General features: G+C 48.2%; 2 protein-coding genes across 6 annotated transcripts; both read left to right on the plus strand.

The window, feature by feature from the left end:
- Positions 1-14,534: 14,534 nt before the first annotated feature.
- Positions 14,535-18,388, plus strand: LOC123169289 (uncharacterized). 5 transcript variants are annotated; one of them, XR_006484716.1, is made up of 5 exons: positions 14,535-14,900; positions 15,213-15,309; positions 15,705-16,587; positions 16,669-16,780; positions 17,673-18,388. XR_006484716.1 is itself a non-coding variant. In XM_044587129.1 (4 exons), the coding sequence occupies exons 2-4, from the start codon at positions 15,259-15,261 to the stop codon at positions 16,716-16,718; spliced, it is 984 nt and encodes a 327-aa protein (XP_044443064.1). In that variant the 5' UTR covers positions 14,535-14,900; positions 15,213-15,258; the 3' UTR covers positions 16,719-17,619. The 5 variants fall into 5 exon arrangements, 1 of the variants encoding a protein (XP_044443064.1); XR_006484714.1 differs by having other exon boundaries at positions 17,669-18,386; XR_006484713.1 differs by lacking the exon at positions 17,673-18,388 and adding an exon at positions 17,424-17,619.
- Positions 18,389-19,516: 1,128 nt separating this feature from the next.
- LOC123166755 (G-type lectin S-receptor-like serine/threonine-protein kinase LECRK3) lies at positions 19,517-22,399 on the plus strand. The gene has a single exon (XM_044584556.1). It carries the CDS (start codon positions 19,785-19,787, stop codon positions 22,248-22,250), a length of 2,466 nt encoding a protein of 821 aa, XP_044440491.1. The 5' UTR covers positions 19,517-19,784; the 3' UTR covers positions 22,251-22,399.
- Positions 22,400-23,218: the final 819 nt, after the last annotated feature.

Consider the following 23,218-nt stretch of genomic DNA (forward strand, 5'->3'; position numbering starts at 1 on the left):
TCGTTGACTAGATGAACTAGGACGTCCGTCATGATATTGAAGAAGGATGGTGGGAACACGAGCTCGAAACTGACAAGACATTGCGCCACATCACTCCTTAGCCTTGGTATGATTTCTGGATCGATCACCTTCTGAGAGATTGCATTGAGGAATGCACATAGCTTCACAATGGCTAATCGGACGTTTTCCGGTAGAAGCCCCCTCAATGCAACCGGAAGCAGTTGCGTCATAATCACGTGGCAGTCATGAGACTTTAGGTTCCGGAACTTTCTCTTTGGCATATTTATTATTCCCTTTATATTCGATGAGAAGCCAGACGGGACCTTCATACTGAGTAGGCATTCAAAGAAGATTTCCTTCTCTTCTTTGGTAAGAGCGTAGCTGGCAGGACCTTCATACTACTTTGGAGGCATGCCGCCTTTTTCGTGCAAATGTTGCAGGTCCTCCCGTGCCTCCGGTGTATCTTTTGTCTTCCCATACACGCCCAAGAAGCCTAGCAGGTTCACGCAAAGGTTCTTCGTCACGTGCATCACGTCGATTGAAGAGCGGACCTCTAGGTCGTTCCAGTAGGGTAGGTCCTGATACGTCTCCAACGTATCTATAATTTTTGATTGTTCCATGCTATTATATTATCCATCTAGGATGTTTTATATGCATTTATATGCTATTTTATATGATTTTTGGGACTAACCTATTAACCTAGAGCCCAGTGCCAGTTTCTGTTTTTTCCTTGTTTTTGAGTATCGGAGAAAAGGAAAACCAAACGGAGTCCAATTGACCTGAAATTTCACGGAGATTATTTTTGGACCAGAAGAAGCCCACGGAGCATCGGAGATAGGCGAGAAGAGTCCCGAGGCCACCACGAGGGTGGGGGCGCCCTACCCCCTGGGCGCGCCCCCTACCTCGTGGCCACCTCAGAGACCCCCCTGACTTGTTCCCGACGCCAAAACCTCCTATATATACAGAAACCCCCAGAACATAACCTAGATTGGGAGTTCCGCCGCCGCAAGCCTCTATAGCCACCGAAAACCAATCGGGACCCTATTCCGGCACCCTGCCGGAGGGAGGGATCCCTCTCCGGTGGCCATCTTCATCATCCCGGCGCTCTCCATGACGAGGAGGGAGTAGTTCACCCTCGGGGCTGAGGGTATGTACCAGTAGCTATGTGTTTGATTTCTCTCTCTCTCTCTCTTGTGTTCTTAAGGTGGTACGATCTTGATGTATCGCGAGCTTTGCTATTATAGTTGGATCTTATGATGTTTCTCCCCCTCTAATCTCTTGTAATGAATTGAGTTTTCCCTTTGAAGTTATCTTATCGGATTGAGTCTTTAAGGATTTGAGAACACTTGATGTATGTCTTGCATGTGCTTATCTGTGGTGACAATGGGATATCACGTGATTCACTTGATGTATGTTTTGGTGATCAACTTGCGGGTTCAGTGACCTTGTGAACTTATGCATAGGGGTTGGCACACGTTTTCGTCTTGATTCTCCGGTAGAAACTTTGGGGCACTCCTTGAAGTTCTTTGTGTTGGTTGAATAGATGAATCTGAGATTGTGTGATGCATATCGTATAATCATACCCATGGATACTTGAAGTGACATTGGAGTATCTAGGTGACATTAGGGTTTTGGTTGATTTGTGTCTTAAGGTGTTATTCTAGTATGAACTCTATGATAGATCGAACGTAAAGAATAGCTTCATGTTATTTTACTACGGACTCTTGAATAGATTGATCAGAAAGGATAACTTTGAGGTGGTTTCGTACCCTACCATAATCTCTTCGTTTGTCCTCCGCTATTAGTGACTTTGGAGTGACTCTTTGTTGTATGTTGAGGGATAGTTATATGATCCAATTATGTTATTATTGTTGAGAGAACTTGCACTAGTGAAAGTATGAACCCTAGGTCTGGTTTCCTAGCATTGCAATACCGTTTACGCTCACTTTTACCACTTGCTACCTTGCTGTTTTTATATTTTCAGATTACAAAAACCTATATCTACCATCCATATTGCACTTGTATCACCATCTCTTCGCCGAACTAGTGCACCTATACAATCTACCATTGTATTGGGTGTGTTGGGGACACAAGAGACTCTTTGTTATTTGGTTGCAGGGTTGTTTGAGAGAGACCATCTTCATCCTATGCCTCCCACGGATTGATAAACCTTAGGTCATCCACTTGAGGGAAATTTGCTACTGTCCTACAAACCTCTGCACTTGGAGGCCCAACAACGTCTACAAGAAGAAGGTTGTGTAGTAGACATCAGGTCCCAAAATATAGATTTCTTCTTCCACATGGGTGCGCGTCCCTCAGCGTCATTCGGAACAGATAGTCCGCCGGGACCCTTTCCAAAGATTATGTGTAAATCATTGACCATAGCAAGTACGTGATCACTGGTACGCATGACGGGCTTCTTCCGGTGATCTGCCTCGCCTTTGAAATGCTTGCCTTTCTTTCGACATTGATGGTTGGTCGGAAGAAATCGATGATGGCCCAGGTACACATTCTTCCTGCATTTGTCCAGGTATATACTTTCGGTGTCAGCTAAATAGTGCGTGCATTCGTGGTATCCCTTGTTTGTCTATCCTGAAAGGTTACTGAGAGCGGGCCAATCGTTGATGGTTACAAATAGTAATGCGTGCAGGTTAAATTCCTCCTGTTTGTGCTCATCCCACACACGTACACCTTTTCCATTCCATAGTTGTAAAAGTTCTTCAACTAATGGCCTTAGGTACACATCAATGTCGTTGCCGGGTTGCTTAGGGCCTTGGATGAGAACTGGAATCATAATGAACTTCCACTTCATGCACATCCAAGGAGGAAGGTTATACATACATAGAGTCATGGGCCAGGTGATGTGATTGCTACTCTGCTCCCCGAAAGGATTAATGCCATCCGCACTTAAACCAAACCATACGTTCCTTGGGTCACCTGCAAACTCAACCCAGTATTTTCTCTCAATTTTTCTCCACTACGACCCGTCAGCGGGTGCTCTCAACTTCTCGTCTTTCTTATGGTCCTCTCTGTGCCATCGCATCAACTTGGCATGCTCTTCGTTTCTGAACAGACGTTTCAACCGTGGTATTATAGGAGCATACCACATCACCTTCGCAGGAACCCTCTTCCTGGGGGGCTCGCCGTCAATATCACCAGGGTCATCTCGTCTGATCTTATACCGCAATGCACCGGATACCGGGCATGCGTTCAAATCCTCGTACGCACCATGGTAGAGGATGCAGTCATTAGGGCATGCATGTATCTTCTGCACCTCCAATCCTAGAGGGCATACGACCTTCTTTGCTGCGTACGTACTCTCGGGTAATTCGTTATCGTTTGGAAGCTTCTTCTTCATATTTTTAGTAGCTTCTCAAATCCTTTGTCAGGCACAACATTCTCTGCCTTCCACTACAGCAATTCCAGTACGGTACCGAGCTTTGTGTTGCCATCTTCGCAATTGGGGTACAACCCTTTTTTGTGATCCTCTAACATGCGATCGAACTTCAGCTTCTCCTTTTGACTTTTGCACTGTGTCCTTGCATCAACAATGACCCGGCGGAGATCATCATCATCGGGCACATCATCTGGTTCCTCTTGATCTTCAGCAGCTTCCCCTGTTGCAGCATCACCGTATTCAGGGGGCACATAGTTGTCATCGTCCTCTTCTTCTTTGTTGTCTTCCATCATAACCCCTATTTCTCCGTGCTTCGTCCAAACATTATAGTGTGGCATGAAACCCTTATAAAGAAGGTGGGTGTGAAGGATTTTCCGGTCAGAGTAAGACTTCGTATTCCCACAATTAGGGCATGGACAACACATAAAACCATTCTGCTTGTTTGCCTCAGCCACTTCGAGAAAATTATGCAGGCCCTTAATGTACTCGGAGGTGTGTCTGTCACCGTACATCCATTGTCGGTTTATCTGCATGCATTATATATAATTATGTGCGTCAAAAACCATACAGATTCACATGGATAGATAAGTGACCAAATTAATAGAAGTTCATCATCACATTAAAACCAAAGTACATACATAGTTCTCATTGAACAACATATAGCTCTCCAGAGCATCTAGTTAAACCATACATTGAAACTATGTAAAACCTTTCAATGCAACAACAAATGCGATCATAATCACAACCAAGGTAACAATTGATCCAACGGCATAATGATACCAAGCCTCGGTATGAATGGCATATTTTCTAATCTTCAACCGCATTGCATCCATCTTGATCTTATGATCATCAACGACATCCGCAACATGCAACTCCAATATCATCTTCTCCTCCTCAATTTTTTTATTTTTTCCTTCAAGTAATTATTTTCTTCTTCAACTAAATTTAACCTCTCGACAATAGGGTCGGTTGGAATTTCGGGTTCAACTACCTCCTAGATAAATAAAATCTATGTCACGTTGGTCAGCACAATTGTCATAAACAATAAATGAACCAAATAGTTATAAAAAGATAATATATACCACATCCGAATCATAGACAGGACGAGGGCCAACGGGGGCGGATACCAAAACCATCGCACTATATAATAACAAGCAATAATAAAAGTAAGAAAATTAGACAAGTATCTATCTAAAGTAAGAATTTTTTTCTTCCAGAAAGAAGTTAAGAACAAGAGGCTCACCATGGTGGTGCCGGCGACAAGATCAGCGCGAGCGATCAACGGCGGTGAAGACGGGGACGGGACGTGACGATCGCTAAACCTAGACAAATCTCGGGGAAAATGGAGCTCGTAGGTCGAGTTTCGAGAGGAGAAAGCTTAACTAGTGTGGCTCGGGCATTTCATAGAACACCTCATGTGCATAGGAGGTGAGCTAGAGCACCACAAAGCTCTCCCCTCGCCGGCCAGAAAAAATAGAGCAGTGTGGAGTGCTCTGCTCGCCGGTGAGGGGGTATATATAGCCACCTCATTGGTCCCGGTTCGTGGCTAGAACCGGGACTAAAGGCCCCCTTTTGTCCCGGTTCTAGGAACGAACCGGGACCAATGGCTGTGGGCCAGGAGCAAGGACCATTGGTCCCGGTTCATGCCTAGAACCGGGACAAATGGGTCCACACAAACTGGGACAAATGCCTCCCGAGGCCCGGCCGGCCCCCTGGGCGCACGAACCGGGACGTATGCCCCCCATGGGTCCCGGTTCGTGACAAACCGGGACTAATGGGCTGGCTAGGCCACAACCAAAGCCATGTTTTCTATTAGTGACGGCAAAAGAATATCGCATATAGGTAGATATAGTGGACTCATGTGGCAAAACTGGTTTAAAGGATTTTGGATGCACAAGTAGAGGTCATACTTAATGCAAAAATGAAGGCTAGCAAAAGATTGGGAAGCGACCAACCAAGAAACGAATAATCTCATAAGCAAGCATTAAGCATAATTAACACCGAATAATGCACCATAAGTAGGATATAATTTTCATTGCATGATTATTGACTTTCGTGCATGCATAGGGAATCACAAACCTTAACACCAATATTTTTACTAGAGCACAATTACTCACCAACATAACTCACATATCACATCATCATATCTGAAAACTATTACTAAGAATCAAGTTTATTTTGTCCAATGATCTTCATGACATTTTCTTTTACTTTATCCTTCTTGGATATCTATCACTTTGGGACTAATTTTTATGTGTTGCTTTTCATAAGCTCAAACAAATATAAGTGAAGATCATGAGCATAAGAAATTTTCTTTCTCTCAAAATAATTTAAGTGAAGCAAGAGAGAATTTCTTCAAAATTTTACTAACTCTCAAATAAATCTAAGTGAAGCAAGGGAGCATTTCTTCAAAAATACTAAGCACACCGTGCTCAAAAAGATATAAGTGAAGCACTAGAGCAAGTCCATTACTCATAAAAATTTAAGTGAAGCATAGAGAGCAATTCTAACAAGTAATGACATAATTTTGGCTCTCTCAAATAGGTGTGTCCAGCAAGGATTGATGACTTAAAACACAAAATAAAACAAGCAAAGACACATATCATACAAGACGCTCCAAGCAAAACACATATCATGTGATGAATAAAAATATAGCCTCGAGTAAAATACCGATAGTTGTTGGAAGAAAGCGGGGATGCCACTCAGGGGCATCCCCAAGCTTAGTTGGTTGCTCATTCTTGGATAATAGCTTGGGATGCTGGGGCATCCCCAGGCTTAGACTCTTACATCCTTCCTTCATCCATCGTAAGATAACCCAAAACTTGAAAACTTCAATCACACAAAACTCAACAAAACCTTCCTGAGATCCCTTAGTCTAAGAAAAATAAACCACTACTATAAGTGATGCATCAAACCAATTCTTATTTTGTTTTTGTATTATATCTACTATATTCCAACTTTTCTATGGCAAAAACTCATCAAAGAAAACCATAGAGCCATCAAAATAAGCACACAACACAAAGAAAACAGAATCTGTCAAAACAAAACAGTCTGTAGCAATCTGATTTAAACGAATACTTATGGAACTCCAAAAATTCTGGAAAATAGGACGACCTGAGAAATTTGTAAATTAATCTTCTGCAAAAAGAATCAGGGTAAAATCCCTTTCTGAATAAAAATGAGAATTAATTTCGTGAGCGCAAAATTTCTGTCTTTTTCAGCAAGATCAAACAACTATCACCCAAGAAGATCCTATTGATTCTACTTGGCACAAACACTAATTAAAACATAAAAAACACAATCATAACAGTAGCATAATTGTGTAAACACACAAGAACAGAAAGCAAAAAGCAAAAAAAAATTATTCATTTGGTTGCCTCCCAACAAGCGCTATAGTTTTACGCCCTTAGCTAGGCATAAAGCAAGGATCTAAGTTTTGTCATCCTTGTTCTGTGGAAAGAAAAGGGAAAATTTCCTATCAATGGCATTTAATTTTCTATTCTGTGAAAGCACATGGCCATTGATAGCAGAAGAAAGATTAAGCATGTTGCAAAAATTCGTATCTAAACTAGCCTTCATCTCTTTAATTTTTTTCGTTTTGATAAAAGCACATAAGAGTAGTTGATTCGACATTTTCTCCTTTGGGGGTGCCCAAATATGGTTTTCATCTTCTCATAAGTCTCAACGGCATCCCCTTCAAGAAAACCGTTTTCAAATATAGAGTCTAAAACTTGCTTGAAGGAAGAAGGTAAACCAACATAAAAACTTTTCAAGTATATTTCTATTTGATATTGGGGCACATAGCTAGCTCGAATTCACAACAAAATATCCCAAGCATCTTTCAAATATTCATCAAGTAGATAACGAAAAAATTCGGAATCATCTTCATCATATGGGTTAAGATTTTCCTTAACCACCCCGGTAGATCCTTCCATAGCATCAATGTTTATGAGCTTAGAGAGGACACAGGGGCTATCCAAAGTACTAAGATTCGGGATAAAACCCTTAGCTCTTCTAAGATCAGACATGACAAGAAAATGGCGAACGAAAAAAAGAGGCGAATAAAACGACAATTTTTTGTGAAGTGGGGGAGAGGAAAATGAGAGGCAAATGGCAAATAATGTAAATTGCGAGGAGATGAGATTTGTGATTAGGAACCTGGTTATGATGAAGATCCTCCCCGGCAACGGCGCCAGAAATTCTCCTTGATGGTAGCTGCAACTATGTCGGTATTTCCCCGGAGAGGGAGGGATGATGTAGCACAATGACTTTAGGTATTTCCCTCAGTTATGAAACCAAGGTATCGAACCAGTAGGAGGACCAAGCAACACAACGTAAACAGCACCTGCACACAAACAACAACACCTCGCAACCCGACGTGTTAAAGGGGTTGTCAATCCCTTCCGGGGTACGGCGCCTCAAGATAGGCAAGCGGACGTGAGGTAAATTGTAGTAGATTGATAGATCGAACGCCAAATAAAATAAGTAAGGATAAAACGCAGCAAGGTATTTTTTTATTTATTGGTTTAATAGATCTGAATAAAAATGCAAAGGAAAAGTAGATCGCAAGGCAAATAAATGAGAAAGAAGACCCGGGGGCATAGGTTTCACTAGTGGCTTCTCTCGAGAAAAAATAGCAAATGGCGGGTAAACAAATTACTGTTGGGCAATTGATAGAACTTCAAATAATTATGACGATATCCAGGCAATGATTATTACATAGGCATCACGTCCAAGATTAGTAGACTGACTCTTGCCTGCATCTCCTACTATTACTCCACACATCGACCGCTGTCCAGCATGCATCTAGTGTATTAAATTCATGGAAAACAGAGTAATGCAATAAGAACGATGACATGATGTAGACAAGATCTGTTTATCTATATGGCGGTAGATATAGATCTCGTCTTTTATCCTTAGTAGCAATGATACATACGTGTCGGTTCCCTTTTTGTCACTGGGATCGAGCATCGTAAGATCGAACCCACTACCGGGCACCTCTTCCCATTGCAAGATAAAAAGATCAAGTTGGCCAAAACAAAACCCAAATATCAGAGAAGAAATACGAGGCTATAAGAGATCATGCATATAAGAGATCAAACAAACTCAAATAAATTTTATGGATATAAAAAGATATAACTGATCATAAACTCGAAGTTCATCAGATCCCAACAAACACACCGCAAAAGAGTTACATCATATGGATCTCCAAGAGACCATTGTATTGAGAATTTAGCGAGAGAGAGAAAGCCATCTAGCTACTAACTACGGACCCGAAGGTCTACAAAGAACTACTCACGCATCATCAAAGAGGCACCAATGGAGGTGGTGAACCCCTCCGTGATGGTGTCTAGATTGGATCTGGTGGTTCTGGACTCTGCGGTGGCTGGATGAATATTTCGTCGACTCCCCTAGGGTTTCTGGAATATTAGGGTATTTATAGAGCAAAGAGGCGGTCCGGGGGGCACCCGAGGTGGGCACAACCCACCAGGGCGCGCCTGGGCCTCCTGGCGCGCCCTGGTGGGTTGTGCCCCCCTCGGGCACCCCCAGGTGCAGCAGGGCCCATTGCCTTCCTTCTGGCCCATAAAAAATCATCGTAAAGTTTCATGGCATTTGGACTCCATTTGATAAGGACTTTCTGCGATGTAAAAAATGGCAACTGGCACTTGGCACTATGTCAATAGGTTAGTACCAAAAAATGATATAAAATGACTATGAAATGATTATAAAACATCCAAGATTGATAATAAAATAGCATGGAACAATCAAAAATTATAGATACGTTGGAGACGTATCACATAGCAACGAGACGGGAGAGTGTGTCCACGTACCGTCGTAGACCGAAAGCGGAAGCGTTAGGTTAACGTGGTTGGCGTAGTCGAACGTCTTTGTGATCCAGCCGATCAAGTACCAAACGTACGACACCTCCGAGTTCTACACACGTTCAGCTCGATGACGTCCCTCAAACTATTGATCCAGCAGAGGGTCGAGGGAGAGTTTCGTCGGCACGACGACGTGGTGACGGTGATGGTGATGTAATCCGCACAGGGCTTCGCCTAAGCACTACGACGCTATGACCGGAGGAGCAAACTGTGGAGAGAGACGCCGCACACGGCTTGGAACAATTGTTGTGTCTCCAAGGGGTGCCCTGCCCACGTAAATAAAGGAGGGGAGGAGGAGGTCGGCCAACAAGAGGCGCGCCAGGGAGAGGGGAGTCCTACTAGGACTCCTAGTCCTAGCAGGATTCGCCCCCCCTTTTTTTCCTTCTTCCGGAGGGGGAAAAGGGGAAAGGAGAGGGAGTACGAGAAGGAAAGGGGGGCGCCGCCCCTTCCCTAATCCAATTCGGCCTCATCCCTTGTGGGGGGGCGCACCAGCCCGTTGTGGGCTGGTTAGCCTCCCTCCTATGGCCCATATGGCCCATATCTTTCCCCGAGGGTTCCGGTAACCCCTATGGTACTCCGGTATGTACCCGATACACTCTGGACCCTTTCGGTGTCCTAATACTACCTTCCAATATATCAATCTTTACCTCTCGACCATTTCGAGACTCCTCGTCATGTCCGTGATCTCATTTAGGACTCTGAACAAACTTCGGTCATCAAAACACACAACTCATAATACAAATCGTCATCGAACGTTAAGCGTGCGGACCCTACGGGTTCGAGAACTATGTAGACATGACTAAGACACATCTCCGGTCAATAACCAATAGTGGAACCTGGATGCTCATATTCGTTCCTACATATTCTACGAAGATCTTTATCGGTCAAACCACATAACAACATACGTCATTCCCTTTGTCATCGGTATGTTACTTGCCCGAGATTCGATCGTCGGTATCATCATACCTAGTTCAATCTCGTTACTGGAGAGTCTCTTTACTCATTCCGTCATTAGTCACATTGTTTGCAAGGCTTATAGTGATGTGCATTACCGAGAGGGCCCAGAGATACCTCTCCGATACTCGGAGTGACAAATCTTAATCTTGATCTATGCCAACCCAACAAACACCTTCGGAGACACCTGTAGAGCATCTTTATAATCACCCGGTTATGTTGTGACGTTTGATAGCACACAAGGTGTTCCTCCGGTATTCGGGAGTTGCATAATCTCATAGTCAAAGGAATATGCATAAGTCATGAAGAAAGCAATAGCAATAAAACTGAACGATCAACATGCTAAGCTAACGGATGGGTCTTGTCCATCACATCATTCTTCTAATGATGTGATCCCGTTCATCAAATGACAACACATGTCTATGGTTAGGAAACTTATCCATCTTTGATTAACGAGCTAGTCAAGTAGAGGCATACTAGGGACATTTTGTTTTGTCTATGTATTCATACATGTACTAAGTTTCCGGTTAATACAATTCTAGCATGAATAATAAACATTTATCATGATATAAGGAAATATAAATAACAACTTTATTATTGCCTCTAGGGCATATTTCCTTCAGGTAGGTCATCGACCGTGCGTGCTACAATGGCGACCATCACCCATGCTGCAATCATGCATCAAAAAGAGGCAACCGGCCGGTGACGCAGAAGCCGCGACAGGCGAAGGCGAGGTCCTGGCGCCCGACGAGATGCTACAACCGGTCGTTGAAAAGCTGCAATGTTATAAATACGAAAGCAGGGCTATATGAGTGGTTTTTCTACCGTGACGACGAGGCAGAGTCCTGATTGTTGCTACAGTCCCCCTTTTTTGCTGGAATCAGCGCCCTGTTTTATTGGGATCGACATCCCTGCTTGCTATGATGTTCACGCCTGGGAGTTGAATAACATGGTGAGCTGGAATCGTCGTCTCGATGGCTGTTGGGACCATGGAGGGGGGCACCATGCTGGAACCTTCAGCGAACACCCATGGACCAATTCTACGAAGGCGGCAGCGACACAATGAGCGGTGGTGGACCGGTGGTGCTTCAAGAGTCGAGCGACATGTGTCCATGACGGGGTCAGTTGGGTTCGCTGTCGAGCGCTTCCTGATGAAAGGGAGGGAACAAACACTTTTTAGGAAATAGGTGAAGGGTAAGGAATACAACAATGCGCGTGAAGGACATGCACGTGGCGATAGGCCAAAATTTGGGCAGGTCGGTCGGCGCCTCGCGTTACCTTTTTTTGTTCTTGTTTTCTTTGCATTTTCCATTTTCTTTGTATTTACCATAGTTGCACTCCTTTTGCAATTGGATTTTTATTTGTGCATGGTGTAATTGCACTTCTTTTTTACAACTACACTTATTTGTCTTTTTCTAAAAGGGCAGCGCTATGTGTCGGCCGATGGATAATGAGAAAAGATATGCCGCCTCGCTGACTATTGGATGGACACGCTAATGAGCGTTCGATCTACAATGTGTGCACCCTCCTTTTGCAACAAAAGTGGCATTACAGTAATTTCTGCAACAAAGGTTTTGTTGTAAAAAAAATCTGCAACACAAGTCTTGTTGCAGAAATTTTTCTGTGAGATTTTTTTTTGCAAGGCTGAAAGAGGGCCTGTTTACAACAAGTGCCTTGTTGCAATTGCAACATGCCCTTCGTTGCAAAAACATAACATCTCACCACCAACACTGGGTGAAAGAGATTAGGACGAGGACGCCGACCGGCGGGAAGGACCTCTGTTGGGGCACGACAGGGCTGACCTCACGGTCAAGGACGCCCCCCGCCGCCGGCTACCAGATGTAGCGCCAAGTCAAGGTACATCCCTGGTAGACATGACACGAGCTGTCTTGAGGAGCTGCAAAGCGGTGCTTCATGTATCCCTTTGTTGTTGCTAAGGGCGACCAAGCTCGCGTTGTGTTGCATAGGACAATGGCTAGCGCGGCAAGGTCAGCACCAGTAGCCGCACCGGTCGTGTGATGCTATGGATGGAGAGCTCGGTGTTTGGACGGAGATGCGGGTGAAGGGAGAAAGGTAGAAGATAGAGCGCTGGAGAGGATAAGGTTGTACGGAGCGGCCCACAAATGGTGCGCGGTCCCCCGTCAGAACGTGTGGCACATAGTATGTGTTGGAGAGACGGTCCCGATCAGGACATGTTGAGGTCTGCTCTTTGCAATTTGATTTACGTTGCGATGTGTTTACTTGTACGGGCACCGTTAGATCAAATTGGATCGAACAACAGCGAAAGCGGGTGACTGAGCGTGATCCGCCGGCTGAAACGTAGAGCATCTCCAGCCGCGCCCCCAACAAGGTCCCCCAGACGACTTTTCGGCCGCCGGCGCCAAAAAATCAGCCCAGTCACGCCCCCAAGGGCCCAATTTTCGCCGGCTCGGGCCGAAATTGGCGCCGGCGGACCCAACCCGAACCCGGCGTGCTGGGGGGCGCTCGGGGCGCCGGGCGAATCATTTTTGGCGCGAAAGAGCCGCGGGCCCTCCTTGCCAGCGACTCGTCTCGCTTCTCACCGCTTCGTCGTCCTCATCGCCTCGTTTCCCGCGACGAATCAATGCCAAAGCTGCCGCGCCGGTTAGCCTCCGCCATTGATGCCTCACGGGGGGCGCAGTGAAGGCGTGACGACGCGCGTCCCCGCGTAGACGCGGATTCCACGCGTGCTCGCGGCGCCTCCGCCTATATAAGCCGACCCAGCGCGCCGGTGGCACGCAGAGAGTCTCCACCGCCGACGCGCCCTCTCTCCCCTTCCTCCCTCTCCCCTCGCCGTCCCAGTTCAAAGAAATGGCCGAACGATTCCCAGGCGACGGTGCGGCGGCGAACGGCTTCGGCCGCCGCCACCTTCACGAGGACGAAACTCGGCTCCTCTTCGAGGCCGAGTACCCGGTCCCGCCGGACATGCGGGTGCCCAGGGCGTGGAGAATCAGCGCCGGCGGGGTCCCGGTGCCACCACCACCCACCGGGGCGGCGCGGCGTGCGGAGATCGCGCGTATCCGCGCCTCCCTGCCGCGGGCGGCGAGGGAGGGGCCGCGCTACGTCCCCGACAGCCCGCTCTGGGAGCCGTACTTCCGCCGCCGTCACGCCGAGCAGCTCGAGGCCACCAACGGCGTCGTGCCCTCCGGCAGGCTCAACTCCGACGGGCGGCGCCGATGGTGGGGCGTGCCCGGCCGCACGCTGGAGGCCGTCCTCGAGTACAGCGAGGGCGGCAACAAGCCGAGGCTGGAGTACCCCGAGCCCCCGTCCTTCTCTCGCCGCCGTGGGAGCTCGTGGACGCCGAGGCGCATGGACCCCGGGGCGTCCTCCTCCTCGTCCGGTCGGTCGACCGGCTCTCCCTGCCTCCGCCCCGTCAAGCCGGAGCCCCAGGACACGCCTGTCAGTCGGCGCACCCGCAGCTCCGGTGTCCGCACCGCCGACTCCACCCCCGCCTCTGGCCGCCTCGTCCTCGTCGCGCCCAAACCGGAGCCCAGCCTCCCCCCGGAGTACGAGGAGCAAGCCCGACGCGGCTTCTCCGACGAGGACGCCCTACGGTGGGCGCGCGGCGACTACCTCCGCGACGAGATGGTCCGGCAGCGCCGGGCCCTGGAGGAGATCGCCGCCCGCAAGCATGGGCGCGAGGACAAGCACGACGTCGTGATCCTCGACAGCGACGACGACGAGGACGCCGCCGGACCGTCCAACCCGCCGCGCCAACCGGGGGAGGGTTGCAGCAGGGACGGCGGCCGCGGCGGAGGCGACGACGACGGCGGCGGCGACTACACGCGGTTCTACAGCCTCCTCGGCATGTAGAACGGCGACGAGCGGCGAGGCGAGGGAGACGGCGGGCCTAGTAGTGTTTTTTCTTTTTTGTAAATTTTTTTAGATATGTATGAACTCTCGCCGTGTTTGGTTGAATTTGGTTTGAACTTGCCGAAATATGTATGAACTCGCCGAAAATGGTTGAATTTGCGCCATATTTGTGCCGCACTTTAATTTTCACAAAAATCCGTGGGCGCCGCGACTGAGTGGCATCACGCCCCCAGCGCGCGTTTTGCGCCGGTGCGCCCCCAGGAGGCGATTTTTAGCGCCTCCTGGGGCCAACGGCTGAAGATGCTCTTAGGGTTTCCCTTTTTGCAAGGGGCTCTTTTGTTTGTTGAATCGCACTATTTTATTGTGTAATTGCACTATTTTATTTGGAAAGGGCTCTTTTGGAAAGCGTGGCACTATTTTATTTGTTGACTTGACCTTATATTGTGTAATTGCACTATTGGCTACTCACGACACTGCTCCCGTAACCCTCGGTCCTTTGCCGTCTCTCTCCCGTCCCCCTTTGCGGCGGCGCATCGCCATCGATCCAGGCCGCCGCTCGCCTCATCCCGCCTTCCTCCGTAGCCAGCGGCGGCGCACTTCGGCAGGTCCCTCCCATCTCGCCTCCTCCCGCATCCCCCGTGCTGCTCGACTCCCGCCTCATCCGCATTACCCCGTGGCGGTGCGAAGGACAAAGGGTGACCACGAGTCCACGACAGGGCGGCTCGACTCCCGACCAGCAACCCGGTTTGCTAGAAAAGAAAGCAAGGGGCGGCGGCCACAGCAACAAAGCAGTACCTCGTCATCAACGGATCCTTCTCTTCAATATCAATCCCAAGGTACAGACGGAAACTATGCTATGTATGTGCATGCGTGATTGTGTGATTTTGCAATGTGTGTGTACTGGGTACTTCTGTTTCCAGCCAAAGACATTGAGCTTGTATCTTGTATTATTATCCTTCTAGAATCTAGACTATGGCATATACTATTACTTTCTAGAATCTAAACTATGACAGTGGCATGCATTGCTCCAATACTCATATGTGAAGAAATTACAAAAGATCATGCTGCTAAAGATTTTTATAGATTAGTTGTTGTATTATGACATACCTAAACAGACGCTGTCAATTCTGAACCTTGTTTTATTGCAGGTCTGTTTCGAGAAATAAGGTTAAGTGAGCTTTAACTGAAAAACAAATGGTGGATATCCCCGTCAAAGCTGGAAAGAAGAAGCAGAGGCGAACAATGGTACGACGGAATGTAAATTTCACTATCACAACTATTTTCTTGTATTCTGAATTTCATCTTTGTAAGCCTATATATGTATCATTGATATGCTTTCTAACCTTGGAGATGGACCTTTATACGGTTACCAAAGTGTACACTTACTCATATTATCTGGGTTCATGCATAATTAGGTGTGCATGCTGAAATTCTCCAGAATTTATCCTTTTATTTACCCTTCTGCTATTGATTTGCGGAGTCGGTTCGAAATGTCCATGTTCATATTACTTGGATTCGTGCATAATTAGGCATTCATGTTTATATTTTCCAGAATTAGTCCTTATACTTGCCCCTTAGCTATTGATTTGTAGAGTCGGTTCTTGTACTTTTCATTATAATCATTAACTTAAAATCTGCAGGTGTTACCGAAGACTTCATTGCTTGATTTGACTGTTACCAAAAGAGGTGCTCTGGCTTGCACATTGTATGAATCCTATATCCTGGGAAAAGAAGTTGTCCAAACTGTCACTGTAGCAGGTTCTACATCTAATCATTCTGAACTCCACATGCAATCAGCGCTTGCCAAAGGAGTTATCAACTCAGTCTTGTTGTTTTACTCATCAACGCACTTTGCTGGGTGGAGTTTCTGTGGGAAGCTCAAACCATCAGATTTCTTTGTCACGCCTTTGGGTTACTTCAAAGTCTTGGCCTCGAAGCTTCAAAAGTTGAAACCCAAGAATGAAAGGAGGGTTCGGAAAGATTACCGTGTAGTCTTCCGAATGCTGAAGTCTCTTTTCTGCAGAGCATTGCATCTGCCAAAGGAAGTTCGACACCTGTTGAAGCTTTTGAGAGAATTCAGACAGAAAGATTGTTTAATTGTGAACAATCATCCGTCTGGTATGAGTGAGCAGGAGAAATTATCCCTTCTTGTGAGATGTTGCCAGGAATTAGAGCACCTCGAAAAGGAATATCCTGAAAAGTACATGCAAGTAATAACCGGGCTGCCATTCTGTAAACCCCACTGGAAGATAAGAGTCAGTAAAAATCTATACTTGGATAATGTGCTAGCTGAAACAATTGACACCTACCCGGATGATGGGACAGGTGTTGTCGAGTTTGTATGGAATTCATTGGAGTACTTGGGCACACAGCAATCTGCCAATTTGACGACGGGCCAGACAAGAAAAAGGAAGAACTTTGAGGATGAGCAAGTGGAGCGCACGCTGGGGAAAGCCCTGCCTGGGTTACTTTGTGAACTTATGAAGCTACTCAATGATGTGGGAGAACTTCAGAAAATCCTTGGTAATCTTTATTTTATTTTGGTAACTGAACCTTGTAAATTTTTGATAGCCAGCAGTTAACCATTATACGTATAATTTGCAGGGGTGTCGCGTCCTAGGCTTGGTGGTTGCTGTAGAACAGATCACTGGTAAGCCTTGGAGGTTGCTGCAGAACAGATCACTGGACCTCTTGAAGACACCGATGATAATTACTCGTACGCAGCCTTCTCTCTCTCGGACACACCTGAACTCGTGTGTGTGAAAATATTTTTCAAAATTCGTAGTAAGACAAAAAAAATCCTCCAAAGTTCTTGCAGGCATATTTGGATGTTCTTTGCCATTAAAAAAAGCCTCAAAAGCCATTGCGATTTTCATGTTTTGCATAGATAACAACCACAAAGGTTGCAAAAACAGGTTCAGTGCCTGGTAGAAATTGAGACCAAACAGGTTCATGTTTTGCAGTGGCGTCAAAGTTTTTTTTTTTGCATGATTAGTGAAGCTGACGCGCCAAAAACATGGTGTTTTTCTTTTCTAGGTAACTGAACAGTCAACACATCACTCTTCTCTTTAATTACCCAACCCCCAATGAGCTAAGTGCATGTAGAAATTAAGAAGACTATGTATAGAATGCTATTGTTCTTGATTACCGTGTGATGAGAGAAAATACTTTAAAGTGCATTAAGAAGATAGAAGTACTCTCTTTTGTGGACAAATTTTAAACCCAAACGTACTCTCTTCACCGGACGGAGGGAGTATAGCTTATTTTAGAAGCTCCACTAAAAAAAAGCTTATTTTAGAAGCCAACTTCATTGATTAAGGCTTTTAACTAGTTCACTCTTTTTTTGTTTCGGTGAAAAGAGTTTTATTCCATAGGTATGGAGTTACAGCCGAGAGGCATCCTCAATACATGGTGGTCCTTGGTGCAACCATACAGCGGCGGTGCACTCGGTTCGACTATAATTTACCACGGCGACTCTATTTTGTTCCCCATTAAGCTTTTGCGGAATAAACTAGTTAACTCTTAATTGGTCTGAAATCCTAATAAATATTGATCTGTCGTTGCTCTCATATCGAAGCCGCCCTGACGTTTCAATGATAACCAGGAAGTCTTCATGCACATGCCTCTAAGGACCAGCAGCGTCCCGAAGCCGTAGTCACAGACGTTGAATCCTTAAAACGATCTGAAGAACATGACACCAAGTATCGTTGTTGTGTACACTCGGCGAAAAACCCTAACCTCACGGCCCCGAGGAGCTGACAGGGATCTACGCTGGAGTTTCGTCTAATCTGTCTTAACGGACGAACAGAGGAGGATCAAAGTCCGGAAGACTGATTTGTAAGGCAAGTGTCGCCATTTATCCTAACGTTGTCCCCGTCTAATCCCCTACCTATCTACTACCCAGCCCTCTCCACCATCGGTCACGACAAACAAAAGGAAGATGAATCCACAAGCTCACTGGTGAAGATAAAGGAGAGGAAAGCAACGGACGAGGCCTTGTTTGAGCACATTGTAAGCATTACCGTTGATCAGGGTCCTACGATCGAAGTGACCTGAAAGAGAGACATGTCGCAACAAAGTGTTAATATAAAACAAGTTCACTTTCCATGGCTGAGATTAGCTTGTTATGCAAGGTCAAGACCAACGTGGTGATTTCTAGGTAACTCGACAGTAAACACATACTCCCTCCGTCCGTGAATAAGTGTACATCTAGCTTTTGTATTAAGTCGAAATTTTAAAATTTTGATCAACTTTATAAGGAAAAGTAGCAGCATTTGTGATACTAAATTAGTATCACTAGATTCGTTTTGAAATGTAATTTCATATATACCAATTTGATGTCATATATGCTACTGCTCTTTTTTGTAAAGTTGGTCAAATTTTTAAAAGGTAAAAGTACACTTATTCGCAGACAGGAGGAGTACAGTTTACGTGTGATAGCCGTTTTGTGAATCTTCTCCCTTTCCATCTATGGAAGACTTTCGGTCCCCTAGCCGTTTTGTGAATCTTCTCCCTTTTCATCTATGGAAGACTTTCGGTCCCCTACGGGCGGCAAATTTGACAAATTTGACCTATGGACGAAATCAAATCACAAAATGAATTGTCTGTGAAACTATTTCACGCGGCTGACCTTTTTGTGTGACACCCGACACGAAGGCGCCACACTACACTGTGCAACGCATCATAGATAGGCGCTACACGGCCAGCGTCGCACCCGTGTGATCCGAAAATTACTAAGTCAGTGTGCAGCGCCTGAGAGCTAGACGCCACACTATACAGTGTAGCGCCTAGCTCCTAGGCGTTGCACTAGTGCAGCGCCTGAGAGCTAGGCGCCACGGGTCAGCCGCGTGAAATAGTTTCACGGACAGTTCATTCTGTGATTTGATTTCGTCTATAGGTCAAATTTGTCAAATCTCCCCCTACGGGCCTACATGCATGCATTGTTGCTCATGTTTTCCATCTCGCGTAGCTTGTTTGACTGACTCCTAGCTTAAGGAAAAAAACTACCACATGTGACCAAAGCTGCTTTTGTTTGTTTTGAACGGAGATCATCAATAGAGACATAGAGTACTCAACTCAACTGTCGTGACAACGGTAAATTGAGCGTAGCTAAGATGGTTGGGTTCTGTGTAGTGGAGCCGGTCTATCAGGTTTTAAATCCTAGACTTGACATTGTTTCTTATATTTTTCTGGATTAATTGTAGGCTTTCTAGTGATATGTGTTTAGTGAAAGAAAACATTCCCTTCACTACAAGGTTTTTATGACGACTTCGTTAATTTTAACATGTTGTGCCAGCTCAGTATGTCGAAATTGTTTTAGGGGCAGAATGCATGTGCTTGTGTTCATACAGCTGAGTGTATGTGTATGTTTATGAGCATCTACGATTATACTGTGTTTAAAAAAAACATTCATGACGACCCCGTCTAAGAAACTTAGGTGTGGTCTTTCTAGGTGCCCGTGCATCATCGAGACGACCTCGTCCAAGACAGCAGAGGTTAAGGGCAAGTAAGTGATCAGGTGTGATCTTGTGACCGCGATGCCCGTGCATTAAACAAGTTCACTTTCCGCTGCTGAGGTTAGCCTGTTACGCAAGGCCAAGACCTCGTCCAACACACGACACGACTTGACGAGGAATCAGTCAACGAATGGGCCCGAGTCAGTAGGTTAGTATTAGATCGAACTCCTTCTGCTTGCTGCCGGCGAGCTCCCACACCCAACAATGGCATCGCCCTCCTCCGCTCTCTTCCTCGCCGCGTTCCTTGCGGTGCTAAGTGTCCACGTAGCCGCCGCTGCACGGACCAACCTCACGGCCGGAGTCCCCATGACGCCGCCCAGCTACATCACCAGCCCGTCCGGCGTCTTCGCGTTCGGCTTCCGCGCCCTCGACGGGTCCAGCCCGGGCAAGTTCCTCCTCGCCACATGGTTCCGCTCCGGCTCCCGCTCCGACGACGACGGCCGGCCCAGCAGCTCCTCCCAGCTGCAGTCCGTGGTGTGGTTCGCCAGGCAGTCGTCCACGTACTCGTCAGCCGCCCTCGCCACGGCGCAGTCCGCCCTCAGCGTCACGGCCGACGGCCAGCTGGCGCTCGCGGACACCGCCGACGGCGGCGGCAACCGTTTGCTGTGGAGGGCGCCGATCCCCAGCCTCAGGCGCGGGTCCGTGCTCGCGCTCCTCGACTCCGGCAACCTCCAGTTCCTCGGCGACGGCGGCGGCCCGGAGAACGTGCTGTGGGCGAGCTTCTGGTACCCGACGGACACGCTGCTGCCGGGCCAGTCCTTGACCATGGACACTCGGTCCGAGGGGAAGCTCATCTCCAGGCGCGCGGACGCGGAGTTCGCCACCGGCCGGTTCACCATGGGCGTCCAGACGGACGGCAACGTCGTGCTCTACGTGGACCTGCTCAGCGGCAACAGCCCGGACAACGCCTACTGGCAGGCCCACACCGACAGCTCCAGCGGCAACACGACGGTGGCCTTCGACGACCAAGGCGGCCTCAGCTCCACTCTCTACAACGGCGTCGTCCAGAGCCTGATATCGCCGGTGGCGACCGGCAAGTTCTACAGGTTCGCCAGGATGGACCCGGACGGCGTCGTCCGTGCCTATGCCCGCGCCAAGAACGTCCCGGACGGCGGCGGCAACACGTCATGGAGCGTCTCGGGGGCCTTCCCCAGCGACGCCTGCAACAAGAGGACGTCCGGGCTGCAGGGCGTGTGCGGTCCGGGGTCGTACTGCACGGAGCAGAAGGACCGGCTCCGCTGCGCGTGCCCAGCCGGGTACACGTACGCCGACGCGCAGCACACGGACAGCGGCTGCACGCCGGAGTTCTCGCCGCAGAGCTGCGACGGGGAGAACAACACCAACGAGTACATGCTCGTCGATCTGCCCAACACCACATGGGAGACATCGATCTACTACAAGAAGTTCACGTCGGTGACAGAGGACCAGTGCCGGGACTACTGCCTCAACGACTGCTACTGCGCCGCCGCGCTGATGATTGGCGGGACCGACTGCGCCGAGATGGCGGCCCTGACAAACGGGCGGCAGGCCAGCGACGTCACCACCAAGGCACTGATCAAAGTACGGCGAAGCAATCCTCCGGCGAGGGTGTCGGCGAGGACAAGAACCATACTAGCCGTGACAGTCTGCGTGGCCGTCGTGCTGCTGGCCATCCCGGGCGGCTTCCTGGCAAGGCACCACCTGACCAAAAAGAAGAGAGAGAGCCAGGGGTTGTTGAGCGTGAGAGCTTTCAGCTGGAAGGAGCTCCACAAGGCCACCAACGGCTTCGAGAAGCTGCTGGGGAAAGGGAGCTTCGGCGAGGTCTATGAAGGAGAGCTCAAGTCCCCGCGGCGGCGCCTCATCGCGGTGAAGAGGCTCATCAACTCGAACGAGTACAGCGAGAGGGAGTTCACAAACGAGGTGCAGTCCATCGGGCAGATCCACCACCGGAACCTGGTTTGCATGATCGGGTACTGCAAGGAAGGCAAGCATAGGATGCTGGTGCTGGAGTTCATGCCGGGAGGGTCGCTACGCGGCTTCCTCTTTAAGCCGGAGCGGCCACCGTGGAGCTGGCGCGCCCAGGCGGCGCTCGGCATCGCCAGGGGGATCGAGTACCTCCATGACGGGTGCGCCTTCCCGATCATGCACTGCGACATCAAGCCGGACAACATACTCCTAGACGACGCGTACGCCCCCAAGATCACCGACTTCGGGATCTCCAAGCTGCTCGGCAGCCAGCAGGTGCACACCACGGTGACCAACATACGGGGCACCAGGGGGTACATCGCCCCGGAGTGGTTCCGCAGCGAGGCGCGGATCGACACCAAGGTGGACGTGTACAGCTTCGGCGTCGTGCTGCTGGAGATGATCTGCTGCCGGAAGTGCCAGGACCCGCTGGTCGACCAAGGCGGGGACGAGACGGTCACGCTGTTCGGGTGGGCGATCCAGCTGGTGACCAACAGGAGGACTGAGCTCATACTGCCTCACGACGACGATGCGGTGACAGACTTGGAGAGGGTGGAGAGGTTCGCGCGTGTGGCGTTCTGGTGCATCGAGCCCAACCCGTCGCTCCGGCCGACGATGCACCATGTGGTGCAGATGCTGGAGAGCGCGGTGGCTACGGCCGAGGTGCTACCAGACCCTCCCTCTTGTTACATGGACTCGACTCCTTTGATCGTGTCTTCTGCTTGATTAGATTGAGTGCATCGAGCACAACGATTTTATTTATTTATTTATTTGTTATTGTGAACAACATTGATATAGAATGATCCAACAACCATCCATCTCTTCTTTCAAATCTTTTTTTTTTGCGGGTAAGTCTTCTTTGAAATCTTGAACAACAAAGTGGTGGATATGAGCAACCGTAGCCTGAGCCCCTATGGCACTATTGTGCAATCTACTCTTTTGGTTCTACAGTAGTTCCATCATGTTGCACTATTTCTATACATGATACCAGAAAACTAGTCCATGCTTCACACATATCTTTAGCAATAAACTAGCTTCACATATATTTCACACCTTTTTTCCAAGATGTCTTCAACCTTAAACGTTTCAAGCGGATCGCCCAAAAAAAAAAAATCCAATTCAAACTCTCTGAACATTGTTTCAAGTTGGACGTGCGCATATGCGTGCTCCTGGCCTTTTGTGCATGGAAATGTAGCTGTCCCAAACACATTAAAAAATAATAATCATGCAGGATGAACTTGAGGGACTCTAAATCCACGGAGAAGTGGGCCAAAATTCGTTTGATTCGGCTTTTGCTGGTCATTCAGTGCAGCTGCCGTTGCCTTCGCCGGGGCAGCTGTACGGTTTCCGTGGAAAGGGAACCGGGCGTACCCAAGCCGGCAAGTGGGACGCCGAGCCCTGCCTCTCGTACCGCACATTGGTTGGAGCTGGTCAAGTGAAAGCAGTGACGTTTCGGGGTTGACGATGGTCGCGGCACATCGGCTGTGTTGTGCCTGTCGCCGGTCAGTGGCGTAGGCACGCACGACACGACCGGAAGTCTTCCCCCTGCCGCGCACAGACGGTGTGATGGACACACGAGGAAGCTTCGCGCTATCATTGTTCACGTACGGTGCATTGCACGTAGGTCAGTATGGGCCCTCAGTCTTCGATTTTCCACGGACGAAAAGGGAGATGGACGGGTGGAGCCATGAGGA

The sequence above is a fragment of the Triticum aestivum genome, chromosome 7D (genome assembly GCF_018294505.1).
Source record: "Triticum aestivum cultivar Chinese Spring chromosome 7D, IWGSC CS RefSeq v2.1, whole genome shotgun sequence".
Taxonomy (NCBI): domain Eukaryota; kingdom Viridiplantae; phylum Streptophyta; class Magnoliopsida; order Poales; family Poaceae; genus Triticum; species Triticum aestivum.

Excerpts from the sequence above, each read along its gene's own strand:
- LOC123169289 (XM_044587129.1), top strand. The coding sequence starts at position 15,259 with ATGGTGGATATCCCCGTCAAAGCTGGAAAGAAGAAGCAGAGGCGAACA. Across the intron at positions 15,310-15,704 it reads AGAAGCAGAGGCGAACAATG|GTGTTACCGAAGACTTCATT; the intron begins GTACGACGGAAT and ends TAAAATCTGCAG. Across the intron at positions 16,588-16,668 it reads AGAACTTCAGAAAATCCTTG|GGGTGTCGCGTCCTAGGCTT; the intron begins GTAATCTTTATT and ends TATAATTTGCAG.
- LOC123166755 (XM_044584556.1), top strand. The coding sequence starts at position 19,785 with ATGGCATCGCCCTCCTCCGCTCTCTTCCTCGCCGCGTTCCTTGCGGTG.